The 19,973-nt window shown below is 42.8% G+C and overlaps 1 protein-coding gene across 2 annotated transcripts in view; it reads right to left on the minus strand.

The window, feature by feature from the left end:
* Positions 1-19,973, minus strand: part of MAN2A2 (mannosidase alpha class 2A member 2) — a 250,977-nt gene that overhangs the window by 14,373 nt on the left and 216,631 nt on the right. For both annotated transcript variants that reach the window (XM_082253219.1, XM_082253220.1), the window contains exons 17-20: positions 15,179-15,293; positions 10,754-10,887; positions 1,768-1,909; positions 1,411-1,544 (exon numbers count right to left, since the gene is read on the minus strand). In XM_082253219.1, coding sequence (XP_082109345.1) covers positions 1,411-1,544; positions 1,768-1,909; positions 10,754-10,887; positions 15,179-15,293 — 525 coding nt within the window. The remainder of the gene's footprint in view (positions 1-1,410; positions 1,545-1,767; positions 1,910-10,753; positions 10,888-15,178; positions 15,294-19,973) is intronic.

Consider the following 19,973-nt stretch of genomic DNA (forward strand, 5'->3'; position numbering starts at 1 on the left):
GTGTCCCGATATCGTCGTGGTTGGGGCACGGTTTTGCAGGCGGCAGATGATCAGGGGCGGCCGCTTGAAGAAAAAAAAATAGCCGCGGCTGGGACTCAATTATTAGTCAAATTCACTGGTCTGGCCGCCGTCTGTCACGGACGGTCACTCACCTGTCACCTCCCTATGCTGCTGCACAGTGCGTGCTTACTGGCCGAGCCGAGGCGAGCGGCTGCCAGTTGGTTTGGAGCAGTGTGGGTGGGCGGGCTTGTGGGGCGGAGGCGGAGCCAGCGCACGAGAGCGGCGGACTCGGCGGAGCAGCTTCCAGGCAGGCACCAGGAAACACACAGCACCACTACACTAAGGCAAGAGCAAGACACCGGACCGCCGGTGAGTGTAATGTCTTGTAATGTAGAAGAATTACACTGAATTATAGAACTAGCCTGTAACTCACGGGGAAGGAGTAGTAGCACCCATTCTTTCACTTTCTCCTCATGTAAACCTGTTTTCTGTGTTAGACTGGTAAGAAATAGATTCAATAGATTCCTCAATGACGCAGGGTACTGACCCTCCCTCTCCCAGCAGTACTGTATGGAGAATTTATATGAAGCTAATATCAAGAAATATTCAGGGTCTTATGCTAGTTGTATGCAAAAAATAGTTGCATGTCTGTTAAAACACAAGCAAAATAGTGCTGAGGACAGTTAGGGCCACTGATATGAGCCATTTAACAATACCGTGAGCTTTCCCACAATATCGCAATAAATATCGTACCGTGAGGTCAATATCGAAATTGTATCGTATCGTGAGATTTTGATATCGTTACATCCCTAGTTATAACCCCTGTCATTTTTATTTTTGCCATCTGTGTTCAATTGGGGAGATTTCCCGTCACTTCCTGTCCCATAGCCCAAATAGGAAGTGAGAGGAAATCCATCCAGGTCAGCAAATTCCTAGTTGTCAGCAGGGTCACCAGAACTAGTGTCCTCATTCAGAGATTTACCCTCTATTACTGTTCTAGTGACAATGCAAAATGTGTTATTTTCTGTCACTTTCATTGATACCAGTCACCAGGACAAATAGAGAGGGTGAATCTTCCTAAAGGGAACACAAACCGCAATAAAAACATAATAAAAAATGGTGTTTTAATCCATCTTCACGCAAAAAAAAAAAAAGTTTTGCCTTTAGTTATACTTTAAAAACAAAGCTACACAAGAACATTTAATGCAGTTTGCATCCTAATAATAAAATGTCCCTAGCTGATTATATCCTATAATTCCATTTCATCACTAGAATGCTCCTTTGGCTAGATAAGGGACAAGCAGCTTGAGGTTTTCTAGATGTTCTAGGAATAAACTCTTAGCATACTTTGGCAGCCAGCGTATATCTACAATGACAATTAACAAAAGCAATTACAAAGAAATGTTTTACCTTATTGCCGGATGATCTCTTCTCCAGAAGGATGCGAAATTTGTTGCATGTGCGCTTATTATCCTTTAAACCTTGGCCAAGACCACGATTATCATCCTGCATCAAGCGTCGGTCCATTATAACCTCCAGCTGACCTACAAGATGCAGTGTTACTCTGTAGTACAATATGGATATGGATATTTACAACGTTTTTACAGAGGTTTGCAATAACACTATAGAGAAAAACTAAAAGTCACATCTGGTCTCAAATTTAAAGGAAGGCAAATAAATGCCTTGATAAAGTAACCATGAAAGGTGATTGGATCAAACAATATTTTTTTCCAGTGTTAGAAGCAACTACTGCGCTATACCACTCACCACTCTTCAAGCTGGAGACACCCAGAGCCTGTGCCGTGTGTAAAGTCAATCTACTTTTCTCATCCTGGATATATGCCATCACTGGCATTGGGTAGAAGTTGGCTTGGAGGGGAAGTTTTTTTAAAAACTTTCTAGCCTGAATCTATAGTGAAGAAAAAAGAAAATGACAAAAAAACACAGTGATGAATGTAGAAGATAGCCCAATCCACAGAACAGCAGTAAAGAAAGTGGCGCTCCCAGTGATGTGCAACACTGAGGTCCCTACACAGTAGACGCCACAACTAAGACTATGAAGTGTTCCTGAAATAGGCAAGACTGTTGTTTCAATAATCGTGTTCAAATGTATTTTTTTTAATCCTGGTTACAATGCTTTAAAATATTAACAGGGCTTTAAGTCCAAGTCTTGGAGTAGGTGACCTTAGATGTTTTAGAAAAGCCGGCCATGGACTGTAAAAAATCTCGGCCGGTTCTGCAGGGACAGGCTGAGATTCGAACCATGTATGGGCAGGCTGAATGTACCAAGCTGATCCAATCAACTTGGCTACAACCAACCTGTCAGATTTTACAGCTGCTAGCAATAATCACTTTGTTCTCCAGGCGGGGGAGAACACAATGGCTCTGTGGGAGGGATTCCCCCCATCAACACTGACTGTGTTAATGGGGAAATCGACCGATTTTCCACGGGTCTATGGCCGTCCTTGTCATATTAGATCGCTGGTTCTATTTAAATCTCTGAAAGCATAATTAACATTACTAACCCCTAAAAATATATTTCTCTAATACGCATTTTATTTAAAAATATACTTACATTAAAAATATAATTATGTCCAATCAACCATAGCAGTACCTCAAAAATAAGCAACATAGTGGATTACACAAGTGCAGATATAAAACTGCTGTAAAGGATATTGTACAGGATATACACTATTTTGGGTGCTTAGCATGTTTGGCTGAATGTCTGTCTGAAAGCTGGCATTATGTTATCTCAAATAATACCACCTAATAATTCCTTAAACCGACCCCGTGGGCGGGTTGGGCTGCTCCATTCCTCTGCATATGCACTGTTACCTCCACTTTGATTGTTGCCCACATGGCCACAATATGTGTCCAAGGCTTTGGACACCTTTACCTGTCTCGTATCTGTACAACGTGTTAATGTTGCTATCCAAAATGCTTATGTGAGATTTTCATGCGCTCTTTAGAGCAAAAGTTTGTAAACCCCTTTTTCTTAAATTTGAATAAAATATTTTGATGGAAAAAATTCCCTATACATTGCAAAGTTTGTTTATGGCCCCTCAGGATAAGGTGTACAGGACCTAATAATAAACAAGTAATGTAATAAATCTGAACATCCTTTGCAGCTAATGGTGCTGTATGCAGGAGTGATAACTACTTCCAATCATTGGAAACTCCTTTTTTAATATGCAGAGGATTTCCAATACAAAAATTGAGTAATCAGGTTGCATTGGTACCCTATGCCCCACTTTGCACTTGTTCAATGCTTCTTTTCCTCAATTCACCCAATGTTGGGAAAATCAAGGAAGAGCATTGAGAGGAAAAGGACATAATATGTGAATTTACACAAGGCAGACTCTCACCATTTTGAGGAAAAAATCTTCCAGTCTACAACTATTAAAAAGCTGGTCACATAGATTTATTTATTTCTGTTCAGCCAACAAACAGATTCTTCAATGCACAGAATCAAGGTGGATAGTGGAATCCTCCCCACTGAGATAATCTATTCTGACAGCTGGGAATCTCTGTCAGAATACACTGATCAGCGGCTGCAGCCACTGATTGAAGAACAGCTACACATAGATCGAAAGTTCAAATTATCTATTGCCAGCTTTAGACTGCAAGCAATTATCATAAAATGGACAGCATAAATGTATGCAAGTGCCATTTCTGAAATGGTGTATATGCTACATGTTGACTCAGTATAGCGGTTCTCAGCATGGAAAACTCAGTGTTTGTTTTTTGGCGGCAGATAAACAAGCAAAACAGGATTTTTCCTTCTCTTGAAGTACTTTACAGAACACAGGATCTTAAGCCTAGTACACACAGACCAAAATGTCTGGCGACATCAGCCAGTTCAATAAACACTGGCCAACATGTAGCACGTGTGTATGGCAGCCGGTTCGTCAGACGTGCATGCTGGAAAACCAACAGCTGACCAGCTCCCCATTAGCGCTCTCAGCCAATGGCTAACAGCGCTGACCGGAGTGTTCTGGCAGTGGGGCCGCCCCCTGTTAGAACACAACAGCTCAGTGGGAAAAATCGCTGTACTAACATTGGACTGTTAGCACAGCAGCTCTGACCGGAGCGGTCAGTTTTTTTTTGTTCAAAACTCATGGTGTGTGTTAGGCTTAGAAGATTAGATTACATGCTGTCTTCAGGTGACTGGGCACTGGCAATAAAGCTGTAAGGACAGCCCTATTTATAATCTCCCCCACTCTCTGCATACTTCAGATTTTTAGTAAGCAATAAAGAATGAATCATAAGAATAGAGGAGATAAACCTGCATCATTGTAATATACTTCAATAAATGGATTTTAAAAGCAAGTCAAAAGTCTAATTTTCTAAATTTAACATTATAGGACATATGATCTTAGTGTAAGATAACTGGGATGTTCAAAAGCAATGCAAGTGAGGGGTGGGTAACAAATGCTTACACACCCACAAAATAAACAGGCAGTAGAAGGCTCGAAAAGCAAGGAGCAAACTGAAGAACCTTACACCCAAAACTGGCATCAGAAGAGGCCTGAACATCCACCTGGTAAAACAAATATGGGAACATAAGACCGGTTGGCAGCCTTGGAATCTGGGAAACAGAATCTTGATGCTGATAAGCCCACAAGGTCCTGCCAGATCTGGTAGAGTCTACCTTAACAGGAAAGGGAGGAACCTGTCTTTGAGATTTTGAGCTTGTGTGTTTACCCGACTAATCCACCAAGCAATGGTGGAACAAGACGCAGAATGCCCCAAAAGGACCCAAAGGAATGAAAAAGTGAAGCGGATTGCCAAAAAGAAGCCTTAGCTAAGAGGTAATTTCACACCATGTACCACATCTAGACAGTGAAGAGAAATCTCCTTAGAATGTTTTGGAGTAGGAACAATGCTCTGGCTAAGGTAGAATGAGGAAAACACTATGGGAAGACAAGAGGTCTTAAGTTGCACTGACTGGCATTACTGCTGGACACTCATGATCAGTGACCTGATTATCTGTGCTGCTGTGAGGAAATACCACTGATAAGCTCTCCTCTCCTCACTGAGGAGAGAAGAGCCGATAATTGGCATTTCCTTGTTTACATGTGATCAGCTGTGATTGGACACAGCAGATCACATTGGTAAAGATCCACATCATCAGCTCTTTACTGAGATCAGGGTTGCGCAGTGTCCCAGGGGCACAGCGCACCCGCTATCATTGTGAGACTGGGGTAACGTTATATGAAGTCACCCCAGAATGAGAGAGTATCCCGCCCACCGTCATTTGCCTATATGGCGGGCAGGAGATAGTGAAAAAAAGACTGGTGACCTTTGGCAGGACAACACTGACTGCTCCAGAGCAAGACAGGAGTGTACTGCATCAATAAGGATAAATAGCACCCTTTAGCTTAGAGGACAGATCAGTGGGTATCCCTTGGAGTCAGATGAGGAGCCCTCTTCTTCCTCCTCTTCAAGGAGCACAGAAGCTGCAAGAGGAGTAACAGCCATGGAATCTGGTAGACTCTCTTGCTCCTGCAAACCCTACAATATGTGTTTCCTAACAGGGCAGATAGCCTTCCATAAAAAAAAAAAAAAAAAAAAAAAACTCAGATCGACTTAGTTGCAGGGAAGTTCTCTCTGGATAGACAGGAGGAAGGGGGAGTGCCAGAGGAAAGTTAGGATGCCACTAGGGAGGGGAAGCAACTTACATTGGGTGCAGTGGTGAGGGCTTTTAGATTCTGGACCAGTGAGGGAGATGCTGCAGACCTCCCCTGAGCTGTTTGCGGAATGTGAGCTGGCAAGGCCTGCGGACTTGTTCCTCTGCACTTATGATCCACCATTGCAGTGAGCAAAAGACCACCCCAAAGAGATACTCCTGACCTGGGGTGTGGAGCAGGAGACGGAAGCGAGTGGAAAAGTACCTTTCTGTGAAAGCACACCAAGAAACCAAAATGGAGCATGTAAGTATCAATGGGATTTGGCTGCGCAAGCACAGAAGGCACCCCTTCCAGAACCACGTAAAAGTCACAAGGCACAAAAATTTTTACCAAATTTATAAGGGCAGCAGCTGAATCCCACTGTGTGCTGTGACCATCCTTGCAACTTTTTTTGCCAGTGTCCAATCACCTGAAAGCAGGATAGGACTCAATTGTCCAGGACTAAGATCTTGTGTCCTGTAAGATATGATTATAGTGATTCTAAAGGCAGGTGTTTTTTTTTTTTAACCTTAATGCATTCTCTGTATTAAGATGAAAAGCATTCCGGGTACACCTTGCCCCCCAGCCCCACCTTATACTTACCTAAGCTTGATCTCAATCCAGAGATGTGCAGATGCTCTCTCCTCCTCCTCATTGGCTGAGATACAACAACGGGAGCCACTGGCTCCTGCTGCTGTCAATCACAGACCGAGAGAAGGGAGCGAGGCCGAACCCAGCACTGTGATCTGCTATGGGGGCACGTAGCGGGGAGCTCTAGTGTGGGACCTAAGAAGAGGACCAAGGTTGCTCAGTGCAAAACCTTTACACAGAGCAAGTATAACATGTTTATTGTTTAATTTAAAAAATCAAGTATTTAGGCCCACAAATGATGATAAGCGCTCTGACTTTGACAGCACGTCACATGACATTTCAAAATCAATGTTTCCCTATGACAGCCGTCTTAACTGATCCGACTTGTGTCGCTCCGACTTTTGAAAAGGTTCCTGCACTACTTTGGTCAGACTTGGGTGCGATTTCAGCCCATAGAATATAATGGAAGTTGCACCCAAGTCGGATCACCATCTTAACTGATCTGTGACATGTGCTCAGAGGTAAGATTTCCCCGAAGACCCCTTACTCCTTAAGACCCCGTTCACACTGGGGCGATGCTACTTGCCGGGGCGACCTCTCAGGTCGTGGTGCGCAGCCCGCACCGCGACCTCGGAGCGGCCGGCACGGACTTCATATCATTGAAGTCAATGCAGGTCGCTCCAGGTCGCCCCAAAGAAGCTCCGGACCCTTTTTCTAAGTCGGAGCGACTTGTGTCGCTCCTATTAGAACGGGTCCACAGCTACTCTATGGCAGGCGACCTGTCAGGCGACCAGGTCGCCTGACAGGTCGCCCCAGTGTGAACGGAGTCTAAGCCCCTCCTGTTGTGTGTTGTGGTGTGTGCAATGCAACATTTATTGAAAAATAAGCTTGCAGCCTGGCAAGCCTTTAAGGGGGGATGGTGGACTAAGACGAGGGAGCTATGCCCCCCCACCCCAAAGCATGTTAATGAGGACAAAAGGCCTATTCCCAACAACCCTGGACTGTGGTTGCGGGGGTCTGCGGGCAGGGGGCTTATCGGAATCTGGAAGCCCCCCTTCAAGAAAGGGGGCCCCTAGATCCCGCCCCCCCTATATAAATGATTATGGGGTGTAGTGTAAGAAAAACAGGAGGCAGTTTTTTGACAAGTCCTAAATGTCCCCCGTGGTAGCTCCAGCGTCAATCACGATGGCCTCCGATCAAATAAAAAAAAAACCCAACACGCTCTTTCCCTGATGAAGGCTCCCACATTTCTGGCAGCTCCGATGTCTGACAGTTCTTATATAACTATGGGGGAAGGCCCCACCCCCCTTGTGACATCACGGACCCATCATGCCTGCCCAGGGCAGTGATGTAAAAAAGGGTGGGTTCTTCAGGTATTGTCACCTTGTGGCCACGCCCCATAGTTATATAAGAACTCTCAGACACCGGAGCTGCCTGAATGGCGGGAGCCTTATTTGGGAGAAGAGCACTTTTGTTTTTTTTTTTAAACGGTTCGGTCGCAGCCATGGCGACTGATGTTGAAGCAACCACGGGGAACATTATTCATTTTTAATAACGGACTTGTCAAAAATGACTTCCTGTTTCTTACACTACACTGTTTTTTTTAGTGAATGAGTAGGGGTACAATGTACATCATATACTCATTCACATGAGTGGGGCCGGGATCTGGGGGCCCCTTTCTTAAAGGAGGCTTTCAGATTCCAATAAGCCTCCTACAACCATAATTCAGGGCTGTGGTAAAGAGGCCCCTGTCCCCATCAAAATGCTCATCCCCCCATCCTGTCCTGGCCTGCATGCATGGATAAAGGTCTGGTAATTTATTTTGGGGAGGACCCCACGCCATTTTTTTTTTTTTTTTTTTTAATTTTGGCGTCTCCCCTCAAAATTCATACCAGACCCAAGTCGCACTCATCTCAAAGTCAGATCAAAATCAGTATCCAGTTCATTAAAGTTGCATTGAAGTCAGATCGATGTCAGACTGAAGTCGCTGGGCATAGTCAGATCGGCAGTTGCAACAGTGTGAACCAGCCCTTAATATCACTTTAAGAAAAGAAAACCTTTTTCAAAATGTCGTGAAACCTAACATTAACCTGACCCTTTGGCTACCTCAAACCCTCTACAGACTTGAAGCCTAAAACTCAAACTCCTTAAATTAGTCCTTACCACTTTTTTTCCCCAATGCCAACAGCCCAATTCTAAACTTAATAACAAAAGCACATAAAATTGACCTAAAAACTGGACCTGATCCACTATATTCTAACCTTGAATGCCAAGTGTAGTTTGATTCAATGCAAATTTGATTAATTGATAGTGCAGTAGAGCACAACATTTTAAATGTCTTGCTCCTCTTGCCCTTTCCCATCACATCAAAGATGGCAATGTCCAGCAGCAGTCTCAGGACTTTGGATGTCCAAACAAGGGAGACTTTTCAGGTAAAGTACATGTATTAAATAGGTTGAAAGCAATTACAATCTTAGGAGAAGATTTTTGTTGAAGATTTTGGGGTGGCTAGCTAGGTCAACACATATATAAGTGATCAGCAGAGACCTTCAAATGCCATGGCGCCATACTAAAATGCCAAATTTTGCCCATTTTTCGGTGAAATGCCATATTTTGCAGATTTTCAGGAAAATGCCACATTTTGTGCCATATTTTGCCTTATTTGGGCCAAGTTTCGAGAAAAAAATAGAAATATTGTAAGGGGTTCTGCTAAAACCCAAAAACCAGGTAAGATCCACCCTTGCTGGGCAGGATCCCAAGGTGCTGAGGATTCCCAAGTGATGCGAGGGATTCCCATCTAAGGATTAAGAGCTATTAGCTCGAGCTCATCACAGGTCAACGTGGGTCATTGTAGGGTATTAGGACCCATTCCAGTTACTACCTGGAGCCATTAGAAAGAGGATTAAGGCCAAAGAACAGGCCGTCCTGACCAGGAATTGAGGCTGGGAGGAAGTCAGGAGCATGGCCGCGAACCTCAAAGGAAAGGAATCCCCGCTGAAAGAAGATTGGGACGCTGCAGACGTGCTGGCAATGAAATACGCACCTGGAACATCAGCCAACGTAGAGAGGACTTTTTCAAAATTAAAGTACATCCTCAGCGACCGACGCCTCAATTTTTCTATGGTCACGTAAAATAATACTATAATTAAAACTAAAATGGTTGTAAATACTTGTAAATAGTAATAAAGTAGTTAATATGATTCAAGTTGCACGATTTAATATCCCTTTTACGATGGGAAGGGGGGTGGAAAGTTGAAAAATAAATGCCACAACAGCTAAAATAAATGCCACATTTGGCCAAAATAAGTGCCATATTGCCACACTTTTTAGTGCCATATTTTGTAAAAATAAATGCTGAATTTTGAAGGTCTCTGGTGATCAGTGACGCAACGCGCAGGACCGAGTTGGGTGACTTCACTTCTAGGTCTCGGCCAGGACTGGAAGTTGGTGAGAGTACCTCAATTATCTTCACGCTACCTCAAGTGCATACACTCATTGCATGGGTGTTTTTTTTTATAATATGTGAGTGTAATTTTAACATAATAAATGCTGGTTTTTAAGCCAGTTTACACTATGGGAGAGCAATTTCCATTTGCATGATTGTATGAGGAATTCTGTGGGAAGCAGGAGAGTGAAACAGAGGAGCTTAGAAGTAGAAGAGACTTCCTAAGGAGTTGCTACACAAACGCTTTGTAGACTTGTATGTGAATATAGGTCTGAAATCAAGGTGAGCAGTCATTGCACACGGTGTGTGAAGCACAGTGGGAGCACTTTTTTTTAAAAGCCACATCAAGGTGGAGTGAACAGTTCATATGTGTAGCATTACCTGACAGTGTGGAAATCACTAGATTTCACAATCTATGGACATTATCCAACACATGAACTTTAGTATACTGTATATCACGATTTAGTGATCTAGGTTTATGCAAACTGGGTATAATATCTGTAGCATTACATTATTTATTCATAGGTTGTATGGTATTTATTTTCAATGCACCTAATTTATTGTTTTATGGTATTATAGCACATTCTCATTGTACTTTTCACTTGTTTATAGTAACTAGAACATTATGATTGTGGGTTCACTAATCAGCATTATATAAGCGATTTAATTAATGATGATCTTTAAGTACACATTTTACAGGGAATGAATACATTGGTTATGTAATTGAAGATAGCACATAATATTTATTGATTATAGTTTATGTTGGAGTTAGCACTACATTCTTTTTATAGTAACTTCTAACTTATGTGGGGACACATACTAAATGTAAGCAGCCACTCCTCACTCTAGTATTCATGGTGCATTGTATATTTGGAGTATTCCCCACCTTCCCATTAACAAAGTGGTAGCGCATAGGAAAATATAATTTTTGTAATATTTGAAATTAAAACAAGAAGGCAAAAGCAATATGACAACAATCTGAATAGCAAAGAGGTTGCTTGGATAAACAACTAAAGCTGGCACACTGTAACAAAAGAAAGATAGCGACCTGAAAGCCATTGATGTCGGTGTAGAATGTGTCTCCACTCTGTATGTCTGTGCTCAGCCGCATAGCAATCTCCTTATTGACATGATCACGGATATCAATGATTGAGCTGACATCTAGAGAAAGACCTTCAGTTCCTGCCAAGGAATGAGAGTAGTGGAAGTCAGGAAAACAGACAAAGACAATGCAAATGGGGACACTTTAAGAACTAGCGAGGGCTTGCAATCCAGGAAAGCAGCGGCTATATTAAAAATCAGCAAATGATGTATCCATTACGAAAAAATGATAAAAAAATATGTGAAAAGATTTTCATCCAAACAGTTTTAATTCATATATGCCTCCTGATTGTGGTCTAGCAAAAGTTTTTAAAATCTCCTCAGTAATGCGAAATTGCTACCCACTGCTAACAAAAGGGAATATATACAGTATAAATACACAATTCATTACAAGCAATAACTTCATACTTATAGCAACAGGAAAGGTGCGTGGAGGGTACTTCACTATACCTTGTAATTTCAAGTGCTGTGTGTCACATAATTTTAATAAATAGGCATTTAAAATGGATGAACCCCCCTAATCATTGTCCATGGCTGCCTTTAATTTATACTGCTAAACTTTATTATAGGGCCAGTAAAAGTGGTATTATATCAGTCTTTCTCAACCATTTTAACACAGAGGAAGCCTTGAAATAATATTCATATCTGAGTGAACCCCTGCCAAATAATTACATCTCTAGCTCACAGTACATTTGCATGGTCAGCAAGTTGTAAATACTGTATAGTATTACATCAAAGAATAAGGAATGCAGTGTATCTAACATATGGGCAGAAAATAAACCCCAACAGTGAAAGTTGTAGTGCCCCTTACATTGGTGGCCAGTGGAAAACTGCCTTTTTATATTGGTAGTTGGTGCATTGGTCCCATACATTGGAGGCCAATGGGAGAAGGATCCCTTATATTAATGGTCAGTGGGATAACGACACTCATATTGTTGACCAGTGGAAACACTGCTCCTCTTACACACAGCTAAAACAATAATTGAGATCGGTGGTTACTGGGAGTTAGAAACTCTTCACTGCTCAAGGAACCCTTAGCAACCTCTGAAGAAACCACAGGATACCACGGAAGCCTGATTGAGAAACATTGATTTATAGAATACTCTAATTGTAAAAACATGGGAAACAGATGAGATGCTTGGAAAATCTGTGCATGCATGTTTAGTATGTTTTATGTGAATTAAATCATTCATAGCCTGCAATCTGGTATTTTTATTGCATATTTAACCAACAACCACCTCCAAAGTATGCTATGCTGGCTAGTCAGTAAAGTCACAATTACACAATAGAGATAACTTTTTTTTGATTTTATGTAATTTACAACAACATATTGGGTTACAAAAAGCAGTGGAAGGTCGGGGGCGCAAACCTACTATAAAGCATCTGAGGAAGGAAAAAGAACTGTCAAACATTAAAGGAATCCTGTACTGAACATCTGAAAATGCTAGATGGCTTGGTGTTTGTGCTCCTAATACAACTGTACAATGACCAGGACCATGGTTTAACCATTCTATTATGCATCCCACCCTCACAGGTATTTTCAAGAAAAATATTTCATGTTCAGCTCTTGCCTGTGTCCAAGGATGCCCAAAAATGAAGTTACCCAATGCTTGATAAACTGCCATCAGTATGTCAAAATATGTCCATTAAGTGTGTTCCTATTCATTGACCCATGAGCCCCAAAAACTAGGATACTCTGATGTTGCAAATTCCAACCAGCTCAAAGGGATGTCAGTCTGACCCTACCTGTCCTTCACTATCCTTTTGAGGCCACTAATAGCAGTGATGGACCAATAGTGACGTGCAGAAGGAAAGAGACTTAAAGTGAAAGTAAACCTGATTCATGAAATTTGACCTAGGCCAGTGATGGCGAACCTTGGCACCCCAGATGTTTTGCAACTACATTTCCCATGAAGCTCATGCACTTTGCAGCGTAGGTGAGCATCATGGGAAATGTAGTTTCAAAACATCTGGGGTGCCAGGTTCACCATCACTGACCTAGGCACATATATCTGTAGTGTTCCAAGCCCTGAGTCCTGTGTGTTTCTCATTTCTTCTGTTATCAGCATGATAACTTCTGACAAGCTCTCTGACAACCAAGATAAAACCAAGCTGAAATGTGTGGGGTGGGTGTTATAGATTAGCAGAGAGCTTGTCTATTCACAGCACATTCCTCCCTTCCTCTGCCTATGTGGAGTGAGGTGTGAGCCTTTCCTCCAATCAGTTGTCTCACAGTGTCTGCCAAGATTACACTCTCAGTGTTGAACACAAAGAGAAAAATTCTAACATGATGTGCACTTTCTAAAGAACACAGCAAGCTGAAGACAGCAGATATACATGTAAAACGTATGAAGAGAGATTTGTTTCATCTCTGTGTATCATCTGAGGCTGTTCACTTCACTGTGTATATGTGAGGGTTTACATCCACCTTAAAACGTTTGTTACCCCAACACTTTATATTCCTGATATGTGCCTGCTGTACACCATGTACTAGCTTTAGAAAGTATTCTGTTCACTTTTTATCACTTCCTTTGTGTCCCTGGTGTTCCTGCCAGTCCCTCTGCTTTCTTATAAAAAAAACTGACCACACTAAGCAGGAGAACACACTATGGTTAGTTCTCTAGCTATGCTGGGAACTCAGCCTGCTCTCCTCCAATGATCAGACTTATCCTGATGTGCCCCCACTGCTGCACACCCATTCACTGGAAGCTCGGTGTGCTGCACCCCCCCCCACAGCTCTTATGCAGCTGAGAACAGGGAGAATGTGATCATTTATAAAAACTATATAACATATATAAAAAATGAAAAAGTTGTTTTACAATGTGATGGTTTGTAATCACTTTAGGGCATACATTACCAGAAAATGTGACAAACCAAACGTTGAAGCTTAGGAGCTTAAGAAATTATTAATTGAGACTAACATTACAAAATAAGAGTCATAGGCTTGTGATAGAAAGAACTGCCTAGTGCATTAAAAGTGGTGCGATTGGAATAAACAAAATTGTTGTACACTACCACAACTACCAGGGCAGATTAACTTAAAGGTGAAATCCAGGTATGGATATTTTACCATACCTGGACCAATGTAACTATGCATATACCGTACCTGCCCCTGAAAGCTGGAACTCACGGAAGTAGGCACCACTACGCTAGTGATCTCCACTTGCTTTTAGGTCCTCTGCTAAATATCTGTGCTGCTGCAATCTGGACACAGGAGGTTGGCTGCTCAACATGGGCAACATTCAGAGAATGCGTTGCCTTTTCTGAATGAATAAAAAGTGTTGTCTGATTGAATGAGATGGACAGGCGGGGCGGTAACGTCATGACACTCCTGCTGAAATGTCACTTTTAATGTGAATGAAGCTGAATATGGAAGAATAGAAATTTTTCATGAACAAGCCTACACAGTTAAAATAATTAAGAACTGATTATTCAGTTTCCAACCGTGATGAATTCCTGGACAAATGGTAAAGTGTCAGACACAGCTAAATAAAAGTGCAAAAAAAAATGTGAATACTCTGGCAGAGGTATAAGATTTTAAAGGTAGAATATTCAGTTTGCAGTGCAGAGAATAAATCACATACAGGAAACTAACCTAACAGAGGTTTCAAGCATACCCTAAGCCTTGGTTCACACCAGTGCAGCTTTGAAATCATTCTACTTCAGCGGCAATTTCAAAGCCACAGACCAGTGCGATTTGCACCTCCGATCCCATTTCTTTGTTTAACCACTTCAGCTTCGGAAGGTTTTACCCCCTTAATGACCAGGCCTTTTTTGCGATTTGGCACTGCGTTATTTTAACAATTGCACGGTCGTGCGACGCTGTACCCAAATACAATTGATGTCCTTTTTTTTCCCAACAAAGCTCATTCGGCTATGGCCCAGTCGGCAAGTGGTTAACTTACACAGCCCCCATTCACCTTGAAAACCTCATACGCACCTGTCCTCACTCCAGATATGAATTATGTAACCCACTGAGAGCAACACAATCACTGCAGAAAACTTTTCTGGCTTTCCCTCCATTCTTCTGCATATGAACAAACAATTCCAGTCATTCCTATTTGGAGGCCTTCCACGATACGTCTCAATGGCAAATGGTCCCTTTATAAGAATGAATGGGATTTTTTGTTCATATGACAAAATAAAAGACCAGCTCAGACAGTCGGCAGCGACTAATGTGGGGCTCCCTATGGGCTGCACAGCAAAGATCTGTCAGGAGCGATGACTGGTGGGCACGGGACTTCTGGGGGCACTGTGAAGAGAGGGTGTGGGCAGATTAAAGGATAACTATATAAAAGTACAGTTGACAATTTAGTTTATTATTCAATGCTATCCTTGTATTAGACAAAAAACAAATTTCAAAACCACTGACCTGGTAAGTTGTAAAGCCTCATCGTCTGCTGAACATGCTGAAATAGACAAGTCACCTCTGAAAAGAATGGGCCTTCAGTAATTCTTACCACAGGGGGGTCCTTAGGGGTGTACTGCTGCAATATTAAAAACATACCTAACTTTATACACTGCAAATATTGCACACAGGGTTGAATTATCTATTTTTAAATAGGATTTCAAACAAAATACCATAATTTGTTGTATTTCCCTGCAGGACAATCACATAAATCGATGCTTTTTTAATAAATCCTCACCCAAAAGAATAAAATGTGTATAAACAAACCATCAAGGAAACAACAAGAGATAAAATATTTGGTCATCAGAAAAAAAGAATAAAAGTATAGGAGTTTATATCTCAGGCAGGGAGCGTTGTGCCAACCCACTTAACCCAGTCCGAAATCTCTCGTTTTTGTTCTGACTGCCCACAAAAAAAACACAAAAGATAAAGGTTCATTTCAAAGGGTCTCGCTTTATGTAAATGCGGTATAATAGGATTTTTGTCCTCCTGAAAATCCTTTTTTGGGAGCACATTAAGGGACACAGAATCAGTGTTAATTTCGAAAATATGTTTACTAATAAAATTAACAATCGGTAACTAAAATACAACTAAAACTAAAATGGCATTTTAGTCAAAAGACAATGACTAAAACACAATTGAAATTGGACTTCAAATTTAACATATTTAACAAATTTATATATCACAACGGCTAAATCAGTGTCTGTGGTGCATGTGAAAACCTTAATACCATAAACAACATGTTATTAGAGGTTTACTCCAAGAGTATATAATGGGTTTGGAAATAATGCATTACAATTTACCTAAACCCATAAAATTTTAGCCCAACTAAGATATGTTAAAACTAAAACAATTCAAATGACTAAAATAGGACTAAAGCTAAAATGGAATTTTGGTCAAAAGACTAACTAAAACTAAACTGAAAATTTGACGTCAAAATTAACACTGCACAGAATGAAGTAATTCAGGCACACTGGGTTTTGCTGAGGGGACTGGATCAGTGGCGGCTGGTGCTCAAAATTTTTGGGGGGGCGCAAAAAGAAAAATGTAATAGGTATTGCTTCGCGCCAAAAAACGCAGTAAAAAAATTGCGTGACTTTGAAGCTGTGCCCCCTTCAATGCAATGAACACTGTGCTGTGCCCCCTTCAATGCAATGAACACTGTGCTGTGCCCCCTTCAATGCAATGAACACTGTGCTGTGCCCCCTTCAATGCAATAAACACTGTGCTGTGCCCCCACAATGCAGAGTTCAGCGTGCATGACCCTTTCAATTCAGAGCGCCACAGCATTGTCCCCAATCACTGCAGAGCGCCACAGCATTGTCCCCAATGATTGCAGAGTGCCCACAGCATTGTCCCCCAATGATTGCAGAGTGCCACAGCATTGTACCCCAATGATTGCAGAGTGCCACAGAATTGTACCCCAATGATTGCAGAGTGCCCACAGCATTGTACCCCAATAAATGCAGAGTGCCCACAGCATTGTACCCCAATGATTGCAGAGTGCCCTCAGCATTGTACCCCAATGATTGCAGAGTGCCACAGCACTGTACCCCAATGATTGCAGAGTGCCACAGAATTGTACCCCAATGATTACAGAGTGCCACAGAATTGTACCCCAATGATTGCAGAGTGCCACAGCATTGTACCCCAATGATTGCAGAGTGCCACAGCATTGTACCCCAATGATTGCAGAGTGCCACAGAATTGTACCCCAATGATTGCAGAGTGCCACCGCATTGTACCCCAATGATTGCAGAGTGCCACAGAATTGTACCCCAATGATTGCAGAGTGCCACAGCATTGTACCCCAATGATTGCAGAGTGCCACAGAATTGTACCCCAATGATTGCAGAGTGCCATAGCATTGTACCCCAATGATTGCAGAGTGCCACAGAATTGTACCCCAATGATTGCAGAGTGCCACAGCATTGTACCCCAATGATTGCAGAGTGCCACAGAATTGTACCCCAAAGATTGCAGAGTGCCCACAGCATTGTACCCCAATAAATGCAGAGTGCCCACAGCATTGTACCCCAATGATTGCAGAGTGCCCTCAGCATTGTACCCCAATGATTACAGAGTGCCACAGAATTGTACCCCAATGATTACAGAGTGCCACAGAATTGTACCCCAATGATTGCAGAGTGCCACAGAATTGTACCCCAATGATTGCAGAGTGCCACAGCATTGTACCCCAATGATTGCAGAGTGCCACAGCACTGTACCCCAATGATTGCAGAGTGCCACAGAATTGTACCCCAATGATTGCAGAGTGCCACAGCATTGTACCCCAATGATTGCAGAGTGCCACAGCATTGTACCCCAATGATTGCAGAGTGCCACAGAATTGTACCCCAATGATTGCAGAGTGCCACAGCATTGTACCCCAATGATTGCAGAGTGCCACAGCATTGTACCCCAATGATTGCAGAGCGCCACAGCATTGTACCCCAATGAATGCAGAGTGCCCACAGCATTGTACCCCAATGATTGCAGAGTGCCACAGCATTGTATCCCAATAAATGCAGAGCGCCACAGCATTGTCCCCTAATAAATGCAGAGTGCCCACAGCATTGTCCCCCAATAAATGCAGAGTGCCCACAGCATTGTCCCCCAATAAATGCAGAGTCCCCACAGCATTGTCCCCCAATCAATGCAGAGTGCCCACAGCATTGTACCCCAATAAATGCAGAGTGCCCACAGCATTGTACCCCAATAAATGCAGAGCGCCACAGCATTGTACCCCAATAAATACAGAGCGCCTCAGCATTGTACCCCAATAAATGCAGAGCGCCACAGAATTGTACCCCAATGATTGCAGAGTGCCACAGCATTGTCCCCCAATCAATGCAGAGTGCCCACAGCATTGTACCCCAATAAATGCAGAGTGCCACAGCAATGTACCCCAATAAATGCAGAGTGCCACAGCAATGTACCCCAATAAATGCAGAGTGCCACAACATTGTACCCCAATCAATGCAGAGTGCAGCGTGCGTGCTCCCTTCAATTTAATGCACTTACCTGGCGGCGGCGGGTTCTTCCCTCCTCGATCCAGTCCGTCCTCTCTGCGGCGGCGGGAAGGAGAGCGGCTTCTCCCTCGTCCTCCGAGCGGCGGTGACGGTGAGTGACTGACTCACGCACCGGCACCGCCCCCATTGTGACGTCAGGGATCGGATGTCCTGGATGATGATTGGTCCAGGCTGGAGACTGGACCAATCACAGCCAGGATATCCGAAAGTGGGGGTGTCCAATCGCAAGGACTTGCGATCGGGTTACGCCCCCAGAAGGCTGCCGATCGGCGCCTCTTCTGGGACGTAACCCCACCCCCCCCCCTAGCCACCACTTCCCTTACAAAGGCCGGCGAACCCAATTTTTTTTTTTTTTTAAACTTTATTTGTTCGCTGTCATTTTTTTTTTTCTTTTTTTTTTTTCTTTTTTTTAGGGGTAGGGGGGCAAAGCCCTGGCGCCCGCTATGCACGGGCCGCCACTGGACTGGACACTGGCAAACAAAGCTGTAAGGACAGTCTAGTGTAACCCCTTCCATGCCCATCATGCCTTAGTTTTGTAGTAAAGCAATAGTAGGAGTAGATCATAGGAACAGAATAGAGGGACTGAAAGAGCTTAACGGTAAGTCAAAAACCCTATCTCCTTTAAATTAAATGAAAGGACACAGGATTAAGTAAAGGTACATTCGAGCGTTCATAAAAGCAGTCAAATGGAAAGGTGGGCAAGACAGCAAACAATGCGTCAATGGGCCCATGAAAAACAACAGGTTAGCGGTGGGGGGCAGGGGGGGGGGGGAGAGTTGGGGAGCTCAACAAAGCCTGCAGAGCCTTCTGAAGAATCTACAATTAAAGTTGGCTTCAGAAGGGGCCTGAATATCCACCTGGTAAAACCCATAAAACCTAATTACCGTGTGAATCAAAGACCAGGTGGCAGCCCTGCAAATCTGAAAAACCGACGTTTGATGCTGAAAAGCCCATGAAACAAACCAATCTAGTGGAGTATGTATTGAAAGAGAAAGGTCTTTCTTAAAGTCTATAAGCTTGAATGATGAGTTTCTGACCTAGGGACAGTGGAACGAGAAGAAAGCTTCCCCGCACAGGGTCCTAAAGGAATTAAAAGTAGACTGTCAGATTGTCTAAAAGGGAGCTGTAGCGGATAAACAGCATATGCCACGCCCAGATAACGGAGGGAGTTCTACTTCGGATGGCTGTGGAGCAGGAGATAGAGAAGGAAGAATGATGTTCTGAGTTGGATAGAAGGAAAAAAAAAAAAAAAAAACACCTTAAAGTGGTTGTAAACAACATTATGTATAAACAAAACATATCTATAGAGTGTACTTGTCTCTATTAAGAGCATGAAGTTTCGCTCCTCTGCGATCAGCATTAAACACTGCTGACACGTTTTTCTGACACCATGAGAAAAAAGGTGACAGAGGAGGGACTTCCAGCTGAAAGTCTCAGCCCTGTTCCTGTGTGCTGTGTGGAAAGGGGTGTCTCTCTTTCCTCTAATCAGCTCTCAGAGCTCTCCTTCCTGAGCTCTGCAGAAAGTAATAACAGCTCTCCCCTCCCTTTTTTTCTGAACTCTCATTCAAGCTTTATACATTTAGCACTTTGAATGGCTGTAGAGCAGTGGTTCTTAACCTTGTTGGAGGTACTGAACCCCACCAGTTTCATATGCACATTCACCGAACCCTTCTTAATTGGAAAAATAAAATATGATTTTTTCAAATTCAAAACATAGGTATATATTA

This window comes from Pelophylax lessonae (genome assembly GCF_965119305.1).
Source record: "Pelophylax lessonae genome assembly, chromosome: 4".
Lineage (NCBI taxonomy): Eukaryota > Metazoa > Chordata > Amphibia > Anura > Ranidae > Pelophylax > Pelophylax lessonae.